At 39.9% G+C, this 24,510-nt stretch overlaps 1 protein-coding gene across 1 annotated transcript; it reads right to left on the bottom strand.

Annotated features, from left to right (window-relative positions):
* Positions 1 to 467: 467 nt before the first annotated feature.
* Positions 468 to 16,320, bottom strand: HMGCR (3-hydroxy-3-methylglutaryl-CoA reductase). Its single transcript, XM_065940876.1, has 19 exons — positions 16,156 to 16,320; positions 15,628 to 15,739; positions 15,259 to 15,346; positions 13,683 to 13,767; positions 12,666 to 12,771; positions 9,973 to 10,079; positions 9,766 to 9,882; positions 9,172 to 9,332; positions 8,812 to 9,059; positions 8,520 to 8,698; positions 7,313 to 7,507; positions 6,809 to 6,967; positions 6,510 to 6,667; positions 5,651 to 5,756; positions 3,683 to 3,853; positions 3,258 to 3,398; positions 3,011 to 3,169; positions 2,380 to 2,534; positions 468 to 2,242 (listed from the first exon to the last, which is right to left on the bottom strand). The coding sequence occupies exons 1-19, from the start codon at positions 16,318 to 16,320 to the stop codon at positions 2,188 to 2,190; spliced, it is 2,667 nt and encodes an 888-aa protein (XP_065796948.1). The 3' UTR covers positions 468 to 2,187.
* Between the last annotated feature and the right edge of the window lie 8,190 nt (positions 16,321 to 24,510).

Here is a 24,510-nt window from a genome sequence, read left to right as displayed (position 1 = left end):
CCGGGCAGAGTGTGTGAGTGAGTGAGTGAGTGAGTGTGTGTGTGTGCGCGCGCGTGCGTGAAGTCAGAGATCGTGAGTGAACGGCATCAGCGTCTGAGGCCCGCCTCAGCTGTGTTCCGCTGACTCAGCTGACTCAGCTTGTGTGCGCTCATGCGATGGCCGTTTGGTTTCGACTGTCCAGTCTTCATGGCTTCTCCCTCTCAGCTAACCGTCACACCCCTCATATCCAAAAGTAGTCCAGCTGAGAGGATAAATCTGAACAATTCAAAGTATAAGGAAGATAGGCTTAATACACGTATTAAACTGGCTTGCCGCTCCTGTAAAGTTGGAGAAGATTATCGAGAATGATAAATGGTCTTGGGACACCAATTCACATTAGAGGTACCACACTGACCAGACTTTAAAGGCTTCTAAATCCCAGACAGGCCTATAGTTAATCCAAACAAAAAAATAGTTACTGCTTACACTTATCAGTATTAACTTCCTTTTCATAATTTACTGGAACTGGGGGGAAAAAGTATAACAAAATGTATACAATTTAGTAATTGTACAAAACATCAGTTTAGCAAGATGATATGGGTTACAGTCACCAAAATGAGGACCCAAAATATTTTTCATTGCCACTTCCATAAAAAATTCAGATAAAGAAGTCACTGGCTGAAAAGTCACAACAGAAACAATTTAAACTTTTACATACAACAGAAAATGTGGTTCTCAAAGTCCATCTTCCGCATGAGCCTCCAGCTTTCCAAGACCAACACTTGAAGCACTTGATGTAATACAAAATAAGGAATTCTTTATTATTTATACAAAAGTTATACATTAAAAAAAAATTAAGATTCGACAACTCTGCTGACCCCCTGAGGAAGCTTTTGTAGGTCCATCAAAGAGCCCCATGTGAACCTTTCAGCCACCAACCTCCTGGCCACAGGACAAGGGACACTCCCTCCAAGGCCATTCACGCGGTGCCTTCACTGGCTCTGAAAGAGGACTCTCCCCTTCATTAGGCTCAACAAGCAAGCCAGGGTTTCCTGGACAACATTAAAGAATACTGTCTGCTCTGGCCCAAGCTTAGAGTATTTTACCAGAATATCAGTTGATTTTTATTTATTTCTTGAACACTTTCAATAAACTCCTAGCACAAGAAACTTTATTACAACATATACAGATTTGGTACAGTTCTTTACAAAAAACTACCTAGATTTTTCAGCTAAATAAATTTGTGTCTCTTAAGAAATTTTTAAGTTGGCTTCAATAAATGGTAAATTTTCTTCCAAACCTGTCCTTTTCCACCCTCTGAGTTCTGAGAGAGGTCACAGACTTGTATGTCATTGATAAATAGTCACCTTTGTCTAAGCAATATTAAGAGCTCTTGTATCTTTAATAAAGAGCACAAAACTCTGCTTCTTAAAGCCTTATATACTGAAAGATGTTATAATCAATCTAGACAAACATTTAGACAAGAGTCCTCTCTGAACAAATAGCCTGCAGAAATAAATGCAGTAATTTGTTTTCTTGAAAGAGAACTGTTTAGCACTGCTTAGCACATTATTCTGTAATCTGGGAATAAGAGTAATTCTTCCTTTGAAGAAAGCAGGTCCCCTTCTGAAGAATTATGTTGGCTATCCCCCAAAATCAAAACAGACCAGCACCAAATGAAGTATTAGTTTACAAAAAATAAACTTAGCTCTTATTTCTTAAAGGTCTACAACCCGGACTTAATAAATTAACTATGAAATCAGGAGTTTTGTCAGCTACAATATAATTTAAAAATCCATTTTCAACCCAGGGTTGGGGCAGGGCGGGTGTGGACAAGAGGAGGGTTCAATCTCACACTGTTCTCCATGAGTTCCATGAAGAGAAAACAGTTGTTTTTTTCCAGCTGTATTCTCCTTCAGAAGTGTGCTGTAGATTACCATCTGTGATGCTATAAAAGCATAATATTCATGTCGAGATCTTGGCAGAGGACACAGCATGTAATGCATGTAAACTGTTTTCAGATCTGAGAACTCTGCATGGAAAGAAGAACCTCAATCATTCTGAAAGAGCCAAAAACCAAGCAGTCGTGTCACTGATCATGTCTATTCATTCTCAACACGACACTGCATTGAGTTTTTTAATTCACAGATTTTATGTTAGTCCTTTAGAACCCAACGCCTGTTTTTTAGTTCTGAATGGTCAGGCTGTTCAAGCTGCCTTCTTACTGCAAGTTCCTTGGAGGTCTTGCAAATTTATCTTTGACCTATGGCAGAAAAGGAGATATGCAAAATATCAGGAATGCAAAATGATAAGCTGGGACTTGTTATCTGACAGGTAGGTTTTTTATACTGCATATGTTAAGCACAGGGAAAATATATCAAATGAATCTGTAAGTCTTACCTGTTGTGAATCATGTGACTTCTGACCAGATGACCTGCTGCCAGTGCTGCCATCAGAGACAGCTCCCCAGCCATCACCGTGCCGCACACGATTCGGGCAAGCTGCCGGGCATTTTCCCCGGGGTTGTCTCTGCACGCTCCTTGGACGCCTAGCATCTGCAGCCAAGGACAGACACAAGCAGGGCTCAACCTCCCAGTCATGGCAACAACTTCCTACTCAACCAACTAAAACGAGGGCAACTAGGTCACCAACGCAGTGGACATGAGTTTGAGCAAGCTCTGGGAGATAGAGGAGGACAGGGAAGCCTGGCGTGCTGCAGTCCGTGGGGCCGCAGTCAGACACGCCCGAGCAACCCAGCAACAACAGCAGCGTTAGAACAGAACCAGGCTCCACAGGGTGTGCTACGTTTTCAAAATCTGACAGCCAGTATACGGTGGATACACTACAGCGACCCGAACACCCGTGGCCTGGCTAGCGGCGCACTTATCCACACTGGATTAGACTGGTGAGAATGAAAACACCGCTGAAATGAGAGGGGAGTGATATGTGGTATCAGGCAGCAACACAGAGGACCTCAACGAGTCAGAACCGGGCTCGGGGCGACTGCGGGCGGTGCTCCCACATGTCTCACCTGCAGGCAGGCCTGCTGAGGGAGCAAGTTGGTCCCCCCACCCACGGTTCCTATTTCTATAGACGGCATGGTGCAGCTGATATACAGGTCTTCATTCGTGGGACCACTTGCTTCCATTAAAGTAATACAGTTCGAACTACCAACATTCTGTGCTGCATCCTGAAAAAGAAAAAAGGAAGTAAAAATATAAAACTTCTCTTTCTTTAGAACAACAAAAGACAAGAAAGGTGGAGGCTGGAGCCCTCACCTGTCCACAGGCAATGTAGATGGCAGTTACGATGTTTGCTGCGTGGGCATTGTAGCCGCCGATGCTCCCAGCCATGGCAGAGCCCACCAGGTTTTTATTAATGTTGACCTCAACCATAGCCTCTGTTGTAGTCTTTAATACCTAGGACACAGAGTTGTGCACATTTTACGTCTTCCCCCGAAGATGAGGAATGGGTTACCAGATCTACTTTCAGTGCCTCCAGAAAACAAGGGAGTGTAGATGCAGCCCCATGTAAGCCCTGACCCCAAGAGAGAGTAGCAGTAACATTTGGTCTATGAGTGATCAGTCATCCTGAACATAAAACATACACCTATATGTTCAAGTTTACCTAGAATGTGACTATTTCTCTTCCCAATTCTGTAATCCAGTGAAAGATTAACAAAATAAACTCGTCATCCACTCACTTCTCTGACAACCTTGGCTGGAATAACAGCTTCACAGACCACAGACTTTCCTCGTCCCTCTATCCAGTTGATAGCCGCGGGTTTCTTGTCCGTACAATAGTTACCACTAACTGCCAGGATCTGCATTTCGGGGAAATACTCCTGAAGTTTGGAAAGTGCTTTTTCCGTACCCTATTAGTCAAAGAAAGAAAACAAAAGAAAAACTACATTAAAACACAAAATTATTTATGAATTGGAGGCTTTTTTTGTATCTAATAATACTAACACTTCTAAATACAATAACTATAATAATGATCTTTTCTTAATTTTTTTGATATGAAAATGAAGTTCTTTGTAGTCACTGATGAATTGTATGATGAGGATATAATGAGAATATAATACTATATTCGTGTCACTGGGGGTGAGGACCCCAATCCATGACCAATGTGTCATAAATCCCCTTTTCTAGTTATTTAATTGTTACCTACAAGCCCAAGTTACCAAAGCCAGCAAAGAGAACTCAAACATTAAACTAAGTCTTGTAAATGGAATGTGGATTTACATAGAATATAACAAGCCTTCCAAGGACTTCTAATCAAGTTAAATCAATTCAATTAACTCATACTTTAAAAACCCAATTAAAAAATTTTTTTTTACCTGTGGTAAAATACACAGTACAGAATTTGCCGTCTTGACTATTTTCTAGTGTATAGTTCAGTATTGGTAAGAACCTTCGCATTGCTGTGTCAGCAGTCTCCACAAACTACGCGTGTTAAACACCTCCTCACTCCCAGCACCCACTGGCAACCAGCCTTCTTTCTGCTCCTATGGATTTAACTAACCGAGTTAACTCTTCAGGCGGAATCATGTAGTACTTCTCTTTATGTGACCAGACTCTTTCGCTTAGTACGTGACCCTCCAGGCTCATCCACATTTAGCATGTGGCATGCTTTCTTTTTTGGGATTCCCTGGTGGCTCAGACGGTAAAGCATCTGCCTGCAATGTGGGAGACCTAGGTTAGATCCCTGGGTCGGGATGATCCACCAGAGAAGGAAATGGCAACCCATTCCAGTATTCTCGCCTGGAGAATCCCACGGATGAAGGAGCCCGGCAGGTTACAGTCCACGGGGTCGCAAAGCGTCAAACACAACTGAGCGACTTCTCTTTCTTTTCTTTCTTTCTGCTTTCTTTTTAGGACTGAATAACATTCCACTGTATGTGCCTCCCACACTTTACCTGTGGGTGGACATCTGGGCTTCTTTAGCAACAGTGAACGCTGCTATGAACGTGGCTATACCAACATCTTTTTGAGACTCTGCTTTCAATTCTTTTGGTGTCTACCCAGGAGTGGAACTGCTGGGTCAAAGTAATTCTATTTGTAATTTTTTCTTCAGGAACTGCTATTTACTGGAAATTTTTAAAGCATATGTATTTAGTCACTATATTCTCTTTCTGAATAGTGTTTATAACTGGGAAAGCACAATTAGCCTGACTACTTGACTTTAAAATTTTACATTTCTATCTGATAAATAACAAATATTAGTAGAAATAAGATGAGCTATACACAATCTTCTTATAAGGAGATAATTAAAGGAACTACACACACATGAACTTGGCTTTTTAAACGTATGTTTTGAAGTCTCTAGAATAAGTCATCTTTCAGTTTACAGGACAAAGTTTTGAAGCACTAATCCCCAGATTCCTCCTGGCCCTTCAGTGTAGACCCAGAACATGCACAATGCTAAGTCCAGATTAAATATCTCAAATATGAACAATACCAACCAACAAATGCCTGATTTATATAACATGACCTACATGTATCAATACTGACCTTTCGATACAAATCTTTCAATCAATTAACTCCTTGAGTAAGTAGTATGTGCACAGGGTATAAAATTCAAAAATACAGTAGGGGATAAAGAGTGAGTCTGCTCCCCTCTTCAGGGATAATCACTCCAGCAAAGTCTGTTACAGTGCGTCCATGCTCACCTTTGAAATCATGTTCATCCCCATGGCATCACCTGACCTGGACTGGAAACGGATGTACAGGTTGCGGCCGGCCACACTCATGTGCAGTTTCTGCAGACGTGCAAACCTTTAAACAAAAGCAAAGACTTTTTTACTTTTTTAAGAAAATGGATGTTATCCTAAAGTCTACCTAAGTTGGTTCATTTTACACTTAAGAGAAAACTCATGGAGACTACATATTAAAAGTCTTTTCTTCTTTAATTAAACATTCTATTAGAGTACTGCTTCAGTTGTATCTCATTCTTACATGTTACAAGAAGGAAGGGGTGCAGAAAGTCATTTCATGACAAATAAACTTTAAAAGTTCATAATAAAAACAAGCATAAAAGCTTGAACTATACTTGGGGTTATCATTTATATTGACTATCCTTATCAATTTAAGGATAGTCAAAGTAAATCTACTACACTAATTTATTTACCTCTATCCTGCTTGGAAAATCTTTTTCTCAGGCAATCCTGCCCTAGGGCAATTTTAGATCCAAACTCTTCGAGGGCAAAGTAATAGCCTAATCAAAATGAGCCTTGTAAATCCAACATACAAACTTACTAGCTCAAACTATTTTTTCTAACTAACCTCTATGTAGATATTCACTGAAATCAATATTCTGCTCTGCCCTCCCCACCCCACACCACCCACTTCATCCCAACCAAGAATTAACATCACTATTCTGAAAGCATGGATTTAAAATTGATGTTTCGTTGCATCATTTTAAGAAGGCAGTATGTTCACAGTTATATTTAGCCATCCTGAGTATGGCACTGGTTCTGAAATAAATGTGAATGCACAGAGAAGCCCCCTCGACCCCCAACCCCCACACACCTGCTGGTGCTGTCGAACGCTTCCTTCATCACTGTGAACCCTTCTGATGTCTCAAGCCAGCCCTTCACTTCTGCAGAGTCACAAGCACGGGGAAAACGCACCACTGGGCCACGAGTCATCCCGTCTGCAAGGACTCGGCTGCTGGCACCTCCACCAAGCTATCCAGAGGGTGTGACAAGAGCAGACATTAATCCTGAAAACAATTCTCCTTGTCCCAAAAGGTCTCCTTGACTATCCCCAAATCTCATCTCACTGTCTAGAGAGTACCTTGAGAGGCAGATACATAAACGCCTACTTACGCCTATTGCTCTGCAGCCTCTATTAGTGCTGGCCACAAGACAGCCTTCTGTCGTTGCCATTGGAACCTGAAATTCTTTTCCATCCAAGCACAGAGGTCCTGCCACTCCAACAGGGATGGGCATGTATCCAATAACATTCTCACAGCAAGCTCCCATCACCTAAAAGGTAAAGTCAGGCACCAAGTAAAAATCTATATTCCAAATACCCAGCCCGTCATTAGTAACTTCCTTCAAACTTAATCCTTTAGTGTATTTTTCAATCAGTTTTTTTATTTACTCTTTAAAAAGTTTTGAAAACACTAAACTCTTGAGTAATGACTGTAAATAACAGGGAAAGTATTTTTGAATTTTGATGATCTATACCATAAGTAGAATACAAAATTACAGTAAAATGAATTCAAAACAAAAATGTTTTATAAAACTATGAAAGAAAAGACAATCAAGAAGAAGACTGAAAGACTAAAGCTATAAAGTAAAGCTGCTCAAATAAAGAAAATAACATACCAAGGAGTAATTATAGTCCCTGTAAGGGAGATACTGGAGAGAAGAAGGCTCTGGAAGTTTTTTGGAAAGTAGCTGTCGGCGAATAGATACACCTCGTTCATGGGTCTCCATCAGAGTTTCCAATTTGTAAGCTGGGATATGCTTTGCATTGACCAACTGGATGATCTCAGCATCACTAAGGAATTTTGCACCTTTCTAAAGAAATGGAAAAAAAAAAATGGAAGGGGGTTGATAGAGGGAAATGAAAATAGACTTAAGAATCATACTTCATACTATTCATAATAAATAGGCTATTTTATATAAACAGTGCTCTCTGCAGAACTAAAATACAAGTGCTTTGAGAACCCAAAGGAATTTGAAGTTCTAAAGAAGGAGATGATTTGAGTAGAAATGAGAACATCAAAATAAAAATTCTCTATAAAAATGCGAAAGCTAAACAAAATGTTAAGCCAAAACACTAAATTTTGCAAGTGACATACATAGGGGGAAAAATTTCATAATTAAGATTCTGACACCCACCCTATAAGTTTTGTATGTAGCATGGCAGTTGAGATACTGGTACACATATTAAAAAGAATGAGGGAAAGTGATAAAGAAACAAAATCTACTCTCACTCACATGTACATAAATTCGGAATCAATCAGAGTAAGCAGATAGGAATGGAATGCAACAGTCATGCTAAACCCCTAAGTCAAACAGGGATTGTCAGCAGGACATCCTGTTCAAACATTAGAAAGAAAACAAGCATCCTCAGGACCATCAAGCTTACTTTAAAAACGCAAAAACAAACACAAAGCCCCTCAAACCTCTCTTCTTTCTCTGAAATTCATTTCTGTGTTAAAGCTTTCCTAGGCCTTAACACACATATAGAATACAGCAGTTGCTCCTCTCTTCATTAAATGATAGTAGAAAGAGCACTGAGTCTTCAGTCAGTAAATCTTGGACTCTTGATCCCAGCTTTACCGTTTTCGGTTTTACTTTGGGACATACTTAATTAACCCTCCTAGAGTCAACATTTTCTCATCTGAAAAATGGAGAAAACTATACTTACCTTACAAGGTTGCAGGGAATAAATAATGAGACCAGGACCTGTAGACCATGTAACACTGCGCTGAGAACTTACAGGTACCCAGAGGCTCTAACTTCCTTCCTTCCTTTAATAAAAAACTCCTTTTCTTAAGAAACAAGCTTGAGTCTATTTTCTCACCTCTGCATTCTCAAGAATCTGTAGACATTCTTCATTAGGCCGAGGCTCCGTGGGAAGTTCAACTTCAGGTTCCTGTGTCTCTAGTTCCAGTGGAGTATCGAGTAAGGAGGAGTTACCCACCACAAATGTAGCTCTGTTTGAGGTGTCATTTTCTGCCACTAAGGGTTTTATAACCTCAACTGTTCAAGAGATCAAAAGAAATCTCAGACGCTGAAATTGTGCTTTAAAAAAGACTCAACTTCTTGACAAATCAACACTGGAAGAACAGAAAATGAAGAGAATAAGAAATCACCTTTTCTTTCTCTGTTTTTCCTGGCCTCCTCCTCCATTGCATGGAATTTCTGGTCATTTCTGACCAATACAGGGTCACGTCTACAACAATCGTCTGTGACTTTTTTTGGGGTTACTACAGGAGATGTGATAGGATTTTTTAATGAGAGTGTAGATTCTGTCTCTGCTTGTTCAAAGAAGATATACTTGACAGCCAGAAGGAGAGCTAAACTTAGGGTAATAACTTGTTCAATATCCATGCTGATCATTCTAAATAAAAGAAAGCAAATTAAAATGTTATTACTCAGAAATAAAAAAGGCATAACCTAAACTGTCAGAAGCATAGAGTGCTGTGATTCAAAGTAGGGCTCAGGGAACTTACTTAGAGAGATAAAACTGCCAGAGGGAAACACTTGGTTCGATTCTCTTGGACACATTTTCATCCAATCCCAAAGAAACCTTAGAATTGTCCGCTGTGCTGTTTTGAGGAGAAGGATCAGCTATCCAGCGACTGTGAGCATGAACAAGAACCAAGCCTAGAGACTGAAATAAAAATTTAAAAACCATGTAGCCTCTACATGTCAACGGAGCCTAAACTCATATTCTGCAAGTGGATAACCAAACACCGTCTTCCTCCCATGCCCTCCCTCACCAGGTAAAGAAAGCCCCAGGTTTGCTACGTGACTGAGCAAAGGGATGACTCAGGGAAAGGCTGAGAACATTCCCCCAAAAGAACAGAGTTTTAATGAAAGAGAAAGTGGCAGGATTTGAAAAATTCATTTAAAGCAGAGAGAAGACCAAAGATCTCATAAGGAATGAGGAAAAAGATAAGAGGAGGGGAAAAAAAAGGAAGAGGAGTATCAGTGAAAGAGCCAAAAACTGTAGAAAGACAAGAAGAAGGGCAAAAAAACCCTGAAAAGCAGAATATGATATTGGAACCAAAGATAATGAGAGGAGAGGAAATCTATGTAATTACCATAATCATCTTAACCCTCTGAGTAACAGGATTTGGCTTATTTTCTTCTTCTTCTAAGACTCGGGCAAAATGGCTGAGCTGCCAGATTGGACGGCCCTCACGGCTTTCCCGAGAAAGCTACAAAGGAAGTCAGTGTTGCGTTAGAAGTTGCCGACTGTGTAATGAGAAATCCTCTTTTATAGTGCCGTAAGGAAGAACAGTTCTTACCTCTAGAACCAAGGACACACAAGCTGGGAAGAAAGTCATGAACACAAAGTAGTTGGCGAGAACCGACATGCAGCCAAAGCAGCACATGATTTCGAGCTGACGCACCCCTGGTTAGAGAAAAAGGAAAGCGTGAACAAGGGAGTAGGTAGGACTGTATTTCTGGGGCTGCCGGCATCACAAGGCTCCTCCTACAGGTAGACAAAGGCGTGAGATACTGGCGTAGGACGCTCCTTGCCACCTACTGGCAAAAGCAGTCAGGAGCTCAGACGTGCTGGGAAGCCCCAGGGCACAGGGGCGGCCGCCCTGAGGGCAGAGACCCTGTCCCCGAAGGCACAGCGCCGGGCATGGCAGTGCTTAATGCCACCCGGTCACCCGTTTTTACCAGATGGCCATACTCTGTTTTGAGATAGGATAGGTATCAGGGACAGAACTCTAATGGGGCAAACACTTTCCACCCCGTTATCCTGCTAGTCCAATCCCATTCGTCACCACAGAACCAATTCACCTGCGGACCAAGGACTTTTTGTAAAACACACTGCCTGTTATGTCATTCTTGATACAGTATCATAATCAATATTTTATGTGCACTACACAGCTGTCATTTCAATACAACCTCTGTGGTATCTACTGACAGCCTTAAAATTTCAGTTCATTTCATTGATCTCTTTGAAAAATGATGTAACACAGAAAGGCAATCCAACATCCAAAATTAACAAATGTTTCAGGTGTCATTTGGTAATCTTCTCAAATAGAAGGGAACAGAGCTATGAAAAGATTAGATTATCAAATCGTACTCCCTCGCTTCACAAATAAACTTGAATATAAAACATAAAACATTTTTGATGCTATTCATATTAAAAATAAAAAGGTTTTGAAAACATATAAAAATTGATCCCCTTCTCCCATAAAAACTGCTAACTAAAGTAATACAAAACTTAAAAAAATTCAACATTGGGTTTTATTTTCTGAATTGTATTAGATCATTGGACTAAATGAAAGAAAAAAGCATATACTATATTTCCTAAAACTTCTATAGCTATTACTCTCAAGGCAGAAATTCAAGAGAATGAAAAATTACAATGACAAAAGCATTATGAACAACCTACATTTAAATAGTAGTCTCAAACTTGAGACTATCAAAACCATACTTGCCCAGTGCCCTAACCCCCGGCTGTCCACTCTTTCCCTCTGTACCGCAGTAGCCACGGGTGTCGTCAGGTTCTGCAGGCATCCTCCCCACTCTGGCCCAGGGCCATGTGCCACTGTGTTACGCGTGGACAGCACTATATTCTTCCAAGAAGTAGACTTGTTTCTTTTTCACTGACTTTCCCAAGGGTTACTTCCTTGTTAATAGGTATTAAATCTGTCCTTTTATTCTACTCTAAGCCAAATCACTTATTTCCCATCTCTATATGGCTGTAAATGCCTCCCTGCTGGCTTTTTCAACATCAAATTGAATCACTTCCTTCATCCATATGCCTTATCCTGACCAAAGTCATCGCCCTACTTCCCGTATCAGTTTCCACTGCTTTCCACGTCATTTTCAAATGAATAATCCCTGGTTTCACAGCCCACTACCAGTTCCTCTCGTCTTCTTATATACTGTTCTGCTTGAATAAAATCACATAGTTATATTTTCACGTGGTCAAAAATGTTTTCTTGACTGTGGTGGCAGTTACATGACTACATCTTTGTCAAAACTTAAAACTATACCCCAAAAAAGTAAATTTTAAGAAATATACATTTTAAAACTTTTTAAAAACATATTGCTGAATAAGTTTTGTTTTGAATGACTAAATAAATGAATAAATAATAAATTTACCCTCCGAAAGTTAGAAGAAACATCATATATACTTATACACAATCTAGTGAACAGATCTCAGCTAATAATGACAACTAACGACGCTCTTAAAAGTTGATTTACTTTTGAAAGAATAAAGTCCCTTATTGAGGACACCAAGGCACTGGGAAATACAGTAGAAGAGCAGTTAGCCAAGTGTGGCCCTCATGAGAAAGCCATAAAATCTAGTCTCAATGATTAGGAAACCTTGACAACAGCATGATATATTCTTTCTGGCAAATTTCCATGAGGCCATAATTTCTGTCCTATATAGTGGAGTCCTTTGTTTGATGTTTAACATCTAGTTCTCTACTATGCAATTAAGGATGAATAAACATATATTTTAGGGTCAATGCTGGCTCAGTGCTAAGATGTACTGCACACTGCTTAAATCTTCCTAACTACTCTGTTAGGTGGACCCAACTTAGATCTGTCCAACTCCAAACTTTTGCATTGTCTCCTACATGACAGTTAAAACAAAAGGAACCGAGTCATTAAGTCAGTCCAGATGACGTCAGGGGCTGGAAGATGGCTTTCTAAATGAGCCTAGAACACAATCTTGGTTAAAAACCAAACAAAAACATCTTAAAGTCATCAAAAAAGTGGAGCACCAGAAAAGATGCTGAGACAGTAAGAGCGAAAATAAATCAGTAACCTGCTCAGTTTTCACTAAAGCAGACACACAAAAGGTCAAATCAGATATACCTACATATTCATACAATTAAATAGTTTTTAATTTTTGTAATGTCAGACTTTTAAAAGTCAGACTTTAAGAATAACTAACACAATATAATGTCTTTCTCTCTCTCTTCTACAAATTAATTTTAAAGTATATTAAAAATTGTTTACAAACCTGACATGGTACCAACTCCAATCACAAGACATTCCACAAGAGCATCCAGGGTGAAGGTGGGACCCAAAACTGCCATCCCACGAGCAATGTTCTCCCTGACTTCATCCTAAAACAGGCAAACACGGCAAACGAGGAGAAGGCAGGAGACAACGTTAACAGCTTTTAGCGCATCCCCGGGCTTCTACTAAATCGAATTTACTATATTAAGAAAAAAATACACAATATGATAAGACTAACAGGCATTCCAGATATAAAGGATAATAATAATATAAAGGTCTAAAAAAAGAATAGGTATACTGCTCTGCGTCCCCCACTCACTGAATTAGTTATTTCTTAGGAAGATTCCTTTGAGGTAGTATATTAGTCCTGCCATTTATATCCCACATAAATTCCTACATCATTTTATATTTTGGCTACAACTCACTGACACAAGTTCTTAGTTTAAAATTTTTTGAGATCATGTAAGTATTATGAAACTTAAATATCCTTGTCAAAATGCTCGAATGGTCATAAATATTCATAAAATACATTCTCAGGGCAGAAGTACATGATCTTTTATACTCAGTATTACTAAAAATGTTAACATTCTTTAAAGTGACTAATGAACACCAAGATGAAACTTTCGATGAAATAATGCTAGTGTTAATTCAAGGGGTTCAGAAATCAATCTACCCTGAGATTCTTCCTTTAGATCCTGTCTGCTCTCTAATACGTTTCAATAGGTAGATACTCTAATTTATCCAAAAGACATAATACCTCACGTTCTGACACCTTCAAAAAGGAAAATGGAGAAAATTCCAAATTTTAGAAGCTGTGCAATTACAATTGAGTTGGCAAATAAATGGGACAGTTCCTAGGGTACCTAAGAAGACCCGTCTCAAGATTGGACAAAATTATATGCAACTCCTGAATCATGGACTGTGAAAAAGTCCAAGATTTTTCTATTAATCTTTCCTATTAATGTAAACAGCCTGAGAGAAAAGAATACCGCCTGCATTCATGTCTCATCAACAATACCTGTGAGTTAGAACTGAGAGCAAACTTGGCCAGCGCACTTGCTCTGGAAAGGTCGATCAGCAGCAGGAAAAAGGGCAAAGCTTCACTGGGGGGGAAAAAAACAATGTGATCAGGTATATTTAACAGAAGAAAAAATATCACTAAAAATCCCTTCCTAAAACAAAACTTTCCCTTGGTGTACCTTTTGCAGACCAAGAGGTATACCCTATACTCCTCTGACAACCTCAAAGCTAAATTTATGAGTCAAACTATTTAAGAAGATTTTTAATGTTAAAAATGTACATACGCTTACACAGAAACACCTTTTGATAATTTTATAGCAAAACAGCATCATCAGTAAAAGAAAAAAAATGCATTCTTGTGAATTAGTATGGGGGAAAACAGTGGAATACAGGTACCCCCACTTGTCAAAAGTTCACTTTATCCCACTTCATTTTTATGAAAGACCTACACAGTACTCATTTTTGCTAACCAAAAGAAATCCAAAGAGGGTTTTCACTCTTACAAAAACAAGGTGAGAAGTGAAAACAGCACGCAGTGTCTGCTTTGCAGGGAGCCGCACAGAGCCCGTGGCACCGGAGCAGAGGGGCACGGCCCAGGACCTGTGCTCGGCATCGCAGCGCCAAGCTCACAGCCCTGAAGCGCATCTGTGCTGCATCGCGACTTGTTGCGTGCATCCAGAGCTTCCCCATGGCTCAGCGGGGAAGAATGCACCTGCCTCGCAGGAGACGCAAGAGACCTGCGTTCAATCCCTGGGTGGGGAAGCTCCCCTGCAGGAAGAAGTGGAAACCCACTCCAGTATTCTTGCCTGGGAATTCCTATGCACAGAGGAGCCTGGAGGGCTACAGTCCACAGGGTCACAAAGAGTCAAACATGACTGAGTTCAAAGATACACACTGTGTGCATCCATTAGGAAGACGTGTTCTAAGGTAATTGCTTCTTCATTTACAGAAGGTTTCATAGGAGAGGTGTACTTTCAGGTAGTAGGGAAAACCAGTATACTGTATGTAATTCTTTTCTCATTAATTATAATACTGTCTATGGAAGGATAAACTAAACAACTTTTCTGGAGAGTTAAGTTGGCAATAATGACCCTTAAAAGCCCTAAAGACCTACACAGCCACTGTTTCACTCCTACGGATGTATCCTAGGAAAATAAGAACAAAAATTTGCTACAAAGACATTTATCACAGTATTGTTATTAATGGGAGAAATTAAATAACCTAAAAATCCAACTCAGAGGATTAAGTAAATAAACTACAATACATTCATATAGGAAAATACTCGACAGCTAGCTGTTAAGGACATGCAAAGATGTTTATAACTTTTCATAAGCATAAAAGTTATAAAGCAGTATATAGAGTATGATCTCAGAAATTTTCTTCAAGCATAAAAAAATGGGAAACAAAACACAGCAAAACATTAACAGGTATTAGCTAACTGATTTAATGAAAAATTTTCCCCTATTTTCCATAAACTCGCTAATTTAAATATTACAATGCTTTATAACATGGAGAAGAAAAGTTCTTAACAAATATATTTTGGAAAAAAGTATATTTATGCTTTAAATACTTACTTCAAACCTGTCAATTCTTTATCTAAGAAATGAATGACAACTGTACTGAATACGAAACTGGAGAAAATTGTGAAGAGTCCAGCAATACCTATAACGACAAAATTCAACAAACTGAAAAAATTTCACCCTTATTACACACAAATAACATACAGTCCTACAATATTCTGAAGGAAATATTATTTTCTGCAGACTATTAAGGTCTCAAATAGCAGAATGTCTAATTTGAATGAAAAGAAATGAAACTACTGAATACACGCAGCACACATTAAGCAACACACACATTTCCACCCATGTGATCTAAGCAGGTAAATTTCCACAGGGAATAAAACATTTGATAGCACACAAAAAGGTTCATATATAAATTATTACCCAAAATATATTTTGATCCAAGTTGGCGTAAATTCTGGAACTGGAAGTAAATATACAATATTGCTATGCATCGTGTAATTGTAAGAATTATGATGTCGCTGCTCAAAACATCCTATTGGGAGAAATAGAAAAGTCCAAATCAAAAATAAGAATTTTTATTTTGTATGGCATCATTAGTTTATGTATCATCATGATAATGCAGGCACAAGTAAAATAAAATATTAAAGTGCAAATAAAATATTAACTCTCAACTTTTAAACATCCAATGTTTAAGTCAATCATTTTTTACTATTAAGTTACTTAGGAAAGCTAGATTTCTCAGGTAAAGTCAATTACACTCATTTCTATACCAAAAGCAAAAGGAAAGTATCTGTAAGTAAATACAAGTAAATATAGGTAACTGAAAATTTGAGGTAAGTTATGAATACTGAAATAAAAATTTTACTCATAAGTTTTTTTGATTATATGGTCTCTAAAAGGAGAAATTTAAAATGTAATTGAGTCAACAATCAGATTAATCTCACAAACCTCTTCAAACTTCGGACATTCATAATTCCAGCCACAGATCTTACTGTTGCCAGTAAACATGTTCATGGACATCAAGCAGATGGTCAGTGTCACTGTCCCCACTATGACTTCCCAGGGATGGGAGGCCACAAAGAGGCCATGCATTCGGAAAAGTCTTGACAACATTGTAGCTACAGAATCCTTGGATCCTGGAAGGAGCACCAAGTATGAACACTTAATATACAGCTCACTGTATTTTTAGGAAAACCTTTAAAACCCTGCTTTGAAAACCCTGCTTTTGTATGCGGTGTCTTGTACCTTAAGGATAATACTATTTGATAGCGTTCCTCGTAATTCCGGGAAATAATTACAAAATTCAAATGAGAGGACTCATTACTCCTTTACTCACAATACTTAAATCCTCTATTATTCACTAGCAAACAGCTTAAAAGTAGCTATTTCTTACCACTTGTATGAATTTGAGCATTTAAGATCAAACCAAATAAATATCTCAGCTCCTGATTATTATCTAAGCCAAGCAGGAGAGCAGTAAAGCAGAAAACGGAAGTGGGAAACAACCACGCACATTTACTTTCTGATTACCCTGCCACAAAACGGGTGTGAGCACTCCCCTCACTCTCTACATTCTAGCTATGCAAAGGGTAAATACCGAACCATGTCCTCGTCAGTGTCCTCCTGTCAATCACTATCTTAGTTTATAAAGCTCCTCAAGGGCAGGAGTCTACTGGACCTGTCCATTCCATACAACACGTGCCATACTGTCACTAGAAAATGATGTTTAATAAGCCTTCCTAATGCTGCTGTCACTAGAGGTCTTTCCCCAGACTTCAAGTTAATAAAAGTGCTGGGCAAGTACAAGAATAGGGCTGGCTGGCCAAAGCAGACATATATGGCATTCAAAAATTTCCAACAGAACTTGGGTTATTTTGATCTAGTGACTACCATAACTAAGCTTCTCCATGTTTGTTGACTAAATAATAATAATTTTGATATTCTGATTTTTAAAAATCTAATATAGTTATTGATCCCTAATATAGGAACTTGCAAGCCTTCTTACACTAAAATTAATGCTTATGATATAGCATATTAACCACCCATTAAAATCAATTAAAATTAAGATTAAATTTTAAGCCCACTGACTGACAATCAAGAATAAGCAAGTGATCTGTTTATGGAAGAAAAAAATAAAAAAGCATCAAACTAAGGGAAATAAAAAAGGATTAATCTATTTAAAGGATTAGGGAAAAGAAAATCAGAGACACTTAGGAACCAGAACAATTACCAAGTGTCACCTCTCACACTTCAGCCACACCAGACCACCATATAGATACCTGGTTTCCAAACTGCAGGTCATAATCCCTTCACTCCATCAATGAGATCACGAAAACAAGTTTCTGAGTCAGAACAAACATTGTAAAATTTAAAAAAAAAAATAGCTGTGGGTTAGATATGTGGTATGGGTAGGTATTATTTCCTGAAACACTATGTTTCATGAAATTATAGATATGAGTGTATGTCCTGGCTTCTGACATAACATGTATTTCTTAATGTGGGTCTCAATTTTAAAAGGCTGGCAGGCACTGAGATATGTAAATGTGGCAAGCATCTGCCTGTGTCTCTTCAGGTTTTCTCAACCGTCCTCCCTGAGTTCTATTCCTCATTTCATCCTCCAGTGCCTTGCACTCATATATCTTAAAAGCACTTGCTCAAGAAATACTTGCTACTTAGAAATAAATTCTTAAGCTACAGTAGCATGCATGTTATTGACTCATCTTGAACCTGACCTAAAAAGATGACTTTTTTAAAGGGCCCTAGGGTATGGATATAATTCCCCCCTCTTCAAGGGCCCCCATTCTCTGCATTCAGAGAACATATTAAGGAGGAGGGGGTGGGGAAGAAAAGTTATATTTTCTATACTATCCTGGAAAATGAACAATAACAAAAATATCTTTTGTTAAATTAGCAAGGACTTGAAATACTGGAGAATATGAAGCACATCTTAGGTTTGAACTCTACTTCATTTCAACTAAAAACTTCATTAAGAGCCGAGATTTTCATGCTGGCCTTCTATCACATAACTTCTTCATATTTAAAAACAAAGACCAAAACCCTGTAAACTAGTCTAATAGCATCAATGTTCCAGAAGATGAATTAACTGAAAATACATTTCAAAACTAGGTCAAAATTTTTAATACTCCTTTCTCCCCAAGCCTTCTCAACTTAAGAGTATTCTCTTATCAAGTCAATATATTTTTCACTATCAGAAAGTGAATTCAGCAGAATTAAAATCTGAGCTGCTAGCAAGAAGGCACCCCAATTTGATCACAAATAGGTTGAGCATTATTAAATATTATTAGGAACATTATGTTTTCCCTCAAAAGCTTCATGGTAACATTGTCAATTCTGGGACATTTCTTTCCTAGGTGTAAAGTCATCTTTGCAACATTCAGGTAAAGATTGACACAGAATCCCATGAACCATTCCCAAACACAGAGAAGCTCACCTATTTGGAAACGCAAAATGAGTAACCAAATGTACAAAGGTGTGTCAAAAGTCACCATAACTGCACACTCATCTCATTTCCCACTAGCAACCTCCCTATATTCCTGTGATTATGCAAAGCATTTAAATGGCATGGAATCCAATCCTCCAACTTCATCAGCAGTTGCAAATGGCACTAGCAGGCAATAGGGATAGCTCATGCAAATTCAAAGTGTTTAGGCCATGCTGCAATAAAAATAAATTTTAGTTTAAAAAAATCAAGTTAAAAAAAATAATAAAAAATTAAAAAGTCAAGTTAGGCAATGTGTGCCTTGCCCAGACAGACAGAAGTATGCTGCAAACATTTCATAGATTACTCAAAAGAATTGATAATTTAAATTAAACTGAATCCCCAAACTCTAATCCAATGTGCTACAAAAACCACCTACTGTGGCAAACTGCAGAAAAGGATGCTTTGGCCTCTTACTCTAATTCTTTCCTCCCACTCAGTGCTCTTGTTATGCTATATATTCCAGTATTTGATTATATACTATCTTACACTGTTCTTAAATTAATTACTGTGTATGTTTTGTCTCTTGGAGGGCAGGAACCATGTCTTGTACTGAGTCATTTTTAATTCCAAAAGGATTAGCATTCTGCTGCTCAACCCAGTATCTTAGGCGGGGAAAAAAGTTCTTGCACTGGAAGCAGGAAACCTGGACTCTACACTCAATTCTATGGCATGATGCCTCTTTGTAAATCACATATCTTTTTATTCACTTATAAAGCTAGAGCTCCAAAGTTCTTTAACAAAGGCAAGTATTAAGTGAACCATATGAAACTGCTATTTTTTGTATGGGGAAAAATGGTCAAATTTCAAATATCAACAATTTCATATGGTCAACCTAAACAGCTACTGATACAGATGTGGTTACCAGAAACTAGATCAGACAAGAATAAAAAGAGAACATGAAATATGAGCGCACACACTTCATCTTGAAATGTTCATGCCACATACACGAAGTTTTCACATGTTAATGTTTCACATGTTAATGTTAATCTTTGCATATTTTTTAGCCTTCATATTACTCTCAGTGTCTTTACTGCCAAGTTTTATCACAAATTGGAAAGACACAACCACCAAGAAGGCCCTCAAAATCCAGTCCAACCCCAAAGCACACTTTGAGTCTTTGCTACATTACCTCTAAATCATAAACTGTTTCTCACTGCATGAAGAGAAAAATCAATCCACAAGCAAACAACAACAAAAATACATTCTCTACACTGTGTGACGCTGAGAAGGCAAGTCTTCAATCCCTGAACAATTTCAAACGACCATTTAAGAGGAGTACATCAACTTCCTCCTACCGCAAAAACTGACTGTTCTATTTGTGAATCTCCAAGGTACGTTTCTCCTAGCCAAAATACCAAAACCAAATAATTCCGAAAAACCTACAGGATTTAGACTAAAGGACATCAGCAATCAACAACCAGGAGAAGACGCCTCTCCAAAGAAGAATCGTTTAAGTCTTTGGGCAAGTCTCTACCTTGGGCTCTCGCATCCTCTCAACTCGTTTCTCCAGGAAATAACCGGAGGCATCTATGCAGATCCACAGCTCTGAACTAGTCAGCAGCATTTATGGAGATCTCATCCATCACTTTACAGAAAGGAGCTGACGAACAGCAGCGCCAGGGCGTAAACCCAGTAAGAACAGCAAGCATGGGCATGAACCACGGCACCATATAGACTTTCTCGCGTCCTCTCCTCGAGCTGCGGGCCGGGCTGCCCCACAGCCTCCCCAGAATTTATCGAATCAAGGGGACTCCGAGGTCACCCCGCCTGGCACCCTTGTCGCCCCAACGATCATGACTGCGCAGCCAGCACCGCCGGCTTCGGACAGGGCCAGGGAACGCGGCGATGCCCCGCCGGCCCATCGACAGCGACCGCAGCCCCGAAGAGGCGGGCCCCCCGTCCGAACCGTAGGCCCGGCCTGTCCCGCGGCTCCCCGGCATGGATGCGGGCCGCCGCTCGGCCAACTGCGCCTCAAGGACGTCTCTTCGCAGTCCCCGCCGGACCGAGGCGCCACCCGGGGCAAAACCTCCCGCTCAGCTCCCCTCCAGATCAGCCGGAGGTGCCGGTTGCCCCTTCCCGGCAGGGTCGGGCGGAGCTGGAGAACCTCCACCTACACGACCCCAACCCGCTCCCACCCACCGCCCTCCTCACCTCCGGATCTCACTAAGAGGCCACAGTTCCCCGGAGCCGGCGCTCCGCCCGTCTCCAGTCAACGGAGACGCGGAGCGGAAGGAACCTTCGCTCTACGCACGCTCGGCACCGGACGACCCCGCGGCCAATAAGGAAGGATCGTCCGATCGTCTAGCCAATCATCTGGGGCTGGCTCGGCCTGACGGCCCTACGTCACGAACGGTCGCCTTAACAACCGCCCACAGCTCTCGCTGGTGCTGAGAACCTGCACCGCACCATCTCTCACCATGGCTCCGCCAACCAATAGCGAGTCGAATCCCAGCACTGGGGCCTGCCTATTGGTCATAGAGCCGTGGAGGCGCACGCATGGAAGCTGCCTAGGCGAAGACGATAGGGGATCTGGCGGGTGGAGTGTCCTCCAGTCCAGGATCTGACCTGGGGTCATTCTGGCTGGGAGAGCACGATGGGGAACAGAATAATTGGAGCCTGAAGGTCAGCGCAGGGTCCGGTCGAGAATAGAAAGCACAATGTCTTAGTGGATAGAGGAGGAGGGAAGTGGAGGTGGCCCTGAAAACCTGGATATAAAAAGGGGAAGGTGGCAGAAAGGAGAAACTCAGACCTCAAGCTGACCCATTTCCGAAACCTAAACCCACACTTCCCTGTGACTTACCCCTTTCTGTAAATAGTGTCAATGGCTTCAGTCACGGGGTCTCTCTCCCCAAACCACTCGCCCCCTCTCGTCTCCCACTCCCCTTCTCTCCCTCCAGCGCATGTCACTAGTCACAGACCCTCCAATCTGAAATGTGCCTGCTTTGTTCTGTCCAGTTGCCTCTGACCACTCCCTGCTGCAGGCCTTTATTATCTCTTCGCTGAAATAATACAATAACCTCCCCTAACCTGTCTCTCCACTTAGGTGTTTCCACCTCCAAATCCTATAATTCCGTTGGTCTGCCCCCAAACATCAAGAGTTTCTCCCTGTCTATTGGATTAAAGAAACTGGCAACCTCAGTATGGCCCTACTCCACATTTCTTGCTTGTGTCTCACTTCTTACCTCAGTCCTATGTTCAGTCAAAAGAATAACTGACATCTCAGTACTATTTCACCTTCCCGTTTATGAGCTCTGTGTTCCATCTGGATATGCCTGCCCATTTTAACTGGTGAAATCCTAATTCTCCTTCAAGGACCATTTCATATATCACCTTGTTTCCTAATTCCCTTAAATATATGTCATCTCTTCCTACTTTGAACACCCAAACAGGTCCATATTATATGACCTGTGTTATTATTTTATTATGTGGAAATGTCTTAAGAACACAAATGGCAACCCACTCAATTTTTAAAGCCCTGTATTTTGAAATGCAGTCCCTGATACATACTATACAATCAGGAGAAGTTTTAGTAAACTGTTCTCTTGCTAAATTCTCATAACCCTTATGAAATAGATATTATTTACATTTACAAGGAAAATGAGTTTGTTAAACAACTTACTTTAGATCAAACAGGTAATAATTAGGAAAACTGGGATTTGAACCTAGAGCTAAAACTTAGACTGCTTCTTCAGTGTAGGATCTTAATTTGTATTTCTTTACCAAATACTTTTTGAACACCTATTATATGCAATGCACCTTGGTTGGCACTGGGGTTATAGTGGCAACATGACAGACATTCATAAAACTGCCTTTTATGAATCTTATACCTCTTTGTAGAATTAGATGATTGTTATTTGTTGAATTAATTATAATGGAAGGAAAGAGTTTTCACAGTGAAGAAGACCAAAGGGAACTAACCAAAAATTGAAGTATCCTATTATGAGTTTTATCAAAAGGAAGAAGAAAGATTTGTATAAGAGGTAGAAACTTTGTCACACTTTTAGTGTCCCTATAAGTCAAAAGGACCAGATATCTCAGAATTATTAGTTACAGTTTATACAAATGCTTACTAATGTAAATTCAAATAAGGATTATGAAGGTTTTTCCAAAAAAGGCTTTAGACCAAGATCTGGAAACTGTATTCCCAAATTCTGCTTAATTATGTACTCCAATAAAATTATGAGTTCGAAAGCAATAGTTTTATATTCTTAAAACGACTTATATATGATCCCCAAAATTTATGTGAAAGAATCTTTACTGCTCTTAAAAATTTGTACTTGATGAGAGATCACAAAATTTGGCAAAGACAGAGTTGAAGGGGAAAGTGGGATGTAGGGTGGTCAGGAAATCTAGGTGTCTTCTTCTTGTGTGGGTTTACCCTCACAGCAAAGTACAATTACAAAAGTAGTTTTTGTTTTTGTTTTTTATATTTACTTGTTTCTGGCCGTGCTGGGACCTCACTGCCCTGTGCGGGCTTTCTCTCCTTGAGGGGAGCGGGGGCTCCTCGTCATCGCAGTGCAGGGGCTTCTCACTGCGGGGCGCAGAGCTCTAGGGTGCGGGGCCTTCAGCAGTTTCTGCGCGTGCGTCAGTCCCTGCGGCTCGCGGGCTCCAGAGCACAGGCTCAGGGGTTTAGTTGCCCCACAGCATGGGATCCTCCCTGACCAGGGACCGAACCGGTGTCCTATGCATTGCAAGATGGACTCCCAATCATTGGGCCACCCGGGAACCCTATAAAAGCACAGTTTTAAGAGACACTTTCAAAGTAGCAAGTGGCCCGCATTGCCATCTTTAATATAGCTCTTAGTATTAATATTTAGTTACATAAGTATGTTAGCCCTCCAACCACCACTTTTCCTTCTTCTTGTTGTCATGGGCCATGTTTAGGATGAGGAATTATAACAGGAACATTAGTAGTAATAGTAAAATCTTTTTTTTTTTTTTTATTAGTTGGAGGCTAATTACTTCACAACATTTCAGTGGGTTTTGTCATACATTGATATGAATCAGCCATAGAGTTACACGTATTCCCCATCCCGATCCCCCCTCCCATAGTAGTAATAGTAAAATCTTATATAGCTTTTTCTATGCACTGGCCACTTAAAGTATTTTATATATATTAACTCCTTTAATTCTCATAACATTAGGAAAGCATTAGTAGAATCTGCATTTGACAAATGATGAATCTACAGAAACAAAGAAGTTAAGTAATTGGCTTAGGTTTACACATTTGGAATATGAACTTTGAAATCCATTTGCTAAGCACATGCTCTAAATCCCTCCACTGCTCTATCTTTGGTATTAGCACATATCATGATTGTTGAAGTTTCTGATGATCCATTGTGAAAGAACTAATTTTACTTACCTATTTATTTCTCATTCACAATTCCCAGATGTGTTCAAATTTACATCTTCTCACTTTGGGTAATTTTCTCTCTCTCTTTGTCTTGCATACACACACACACACACACACACACACACACACTTAATTTCAAGGATTTTTTTTTTTTAAACTAGTTAATTGCAAGTGATAACTGGTCACTTAGTTTTTCGCAGGTACTGTGATTATCACTCTTACTCAAGGTCAGGAAATAGTCAAGGAGGAGCTACTCTGCTAAGCCAGGGGCCAACACTCAAGTTTCAGTTTATTTTTGTTTTTTAACGTGTTAGCCACACTTTGCTGCATGTGGGATTTTAGCTCTCCAACCAGGAATAGAACCTGTGCTGCCTGCCATGGAAGTGCGGAGTCTTAACCGCTGGACCACCAGGGAAAGTCCCTCAAGGTCAAATTTAAGTAAGAAAAC

Source organism: Muntiacus reevesi, chromosome 7 (assembly GCF_963930625.1).
Source record: "Muntiacus reevesi chromosome 7, mMunRee1.1, whole genome shotgun sequence".
NCBI classification, from domain to species: Eukaryota; Metazoa; Chordata; class Mammalia; order Artiodactyla; family Cervidae; genus Muntiacus; species Muntiacus reevesi.
This window is presented reverse-complemented; position numbering and strand designations above follow the sequence as displayed.

Coding starts and splice junctions, on each gene's coding strand:
- HMGCR (XM_065940876.1), bottom strand. CDS start 16,320: ATGTTGTCAAGACTTTTCCGAATGCATGGCCTCTTTGTGGCCTCCCAT. Junction 6,968..7,312: donor GGGACTATAATTACTCCTTG/GTATGTTATTTT, acceptor TTTACCTTTTAG/GTGATGGGAGCTTGCTGTGA. Junction 3,399..3,682: donor CAGCCAAGGTTGTCAGAGAA/GTGAGTGGATGA, acceptor TCTGTGTCCTAG/GTATTAAAGACTACAACAGA.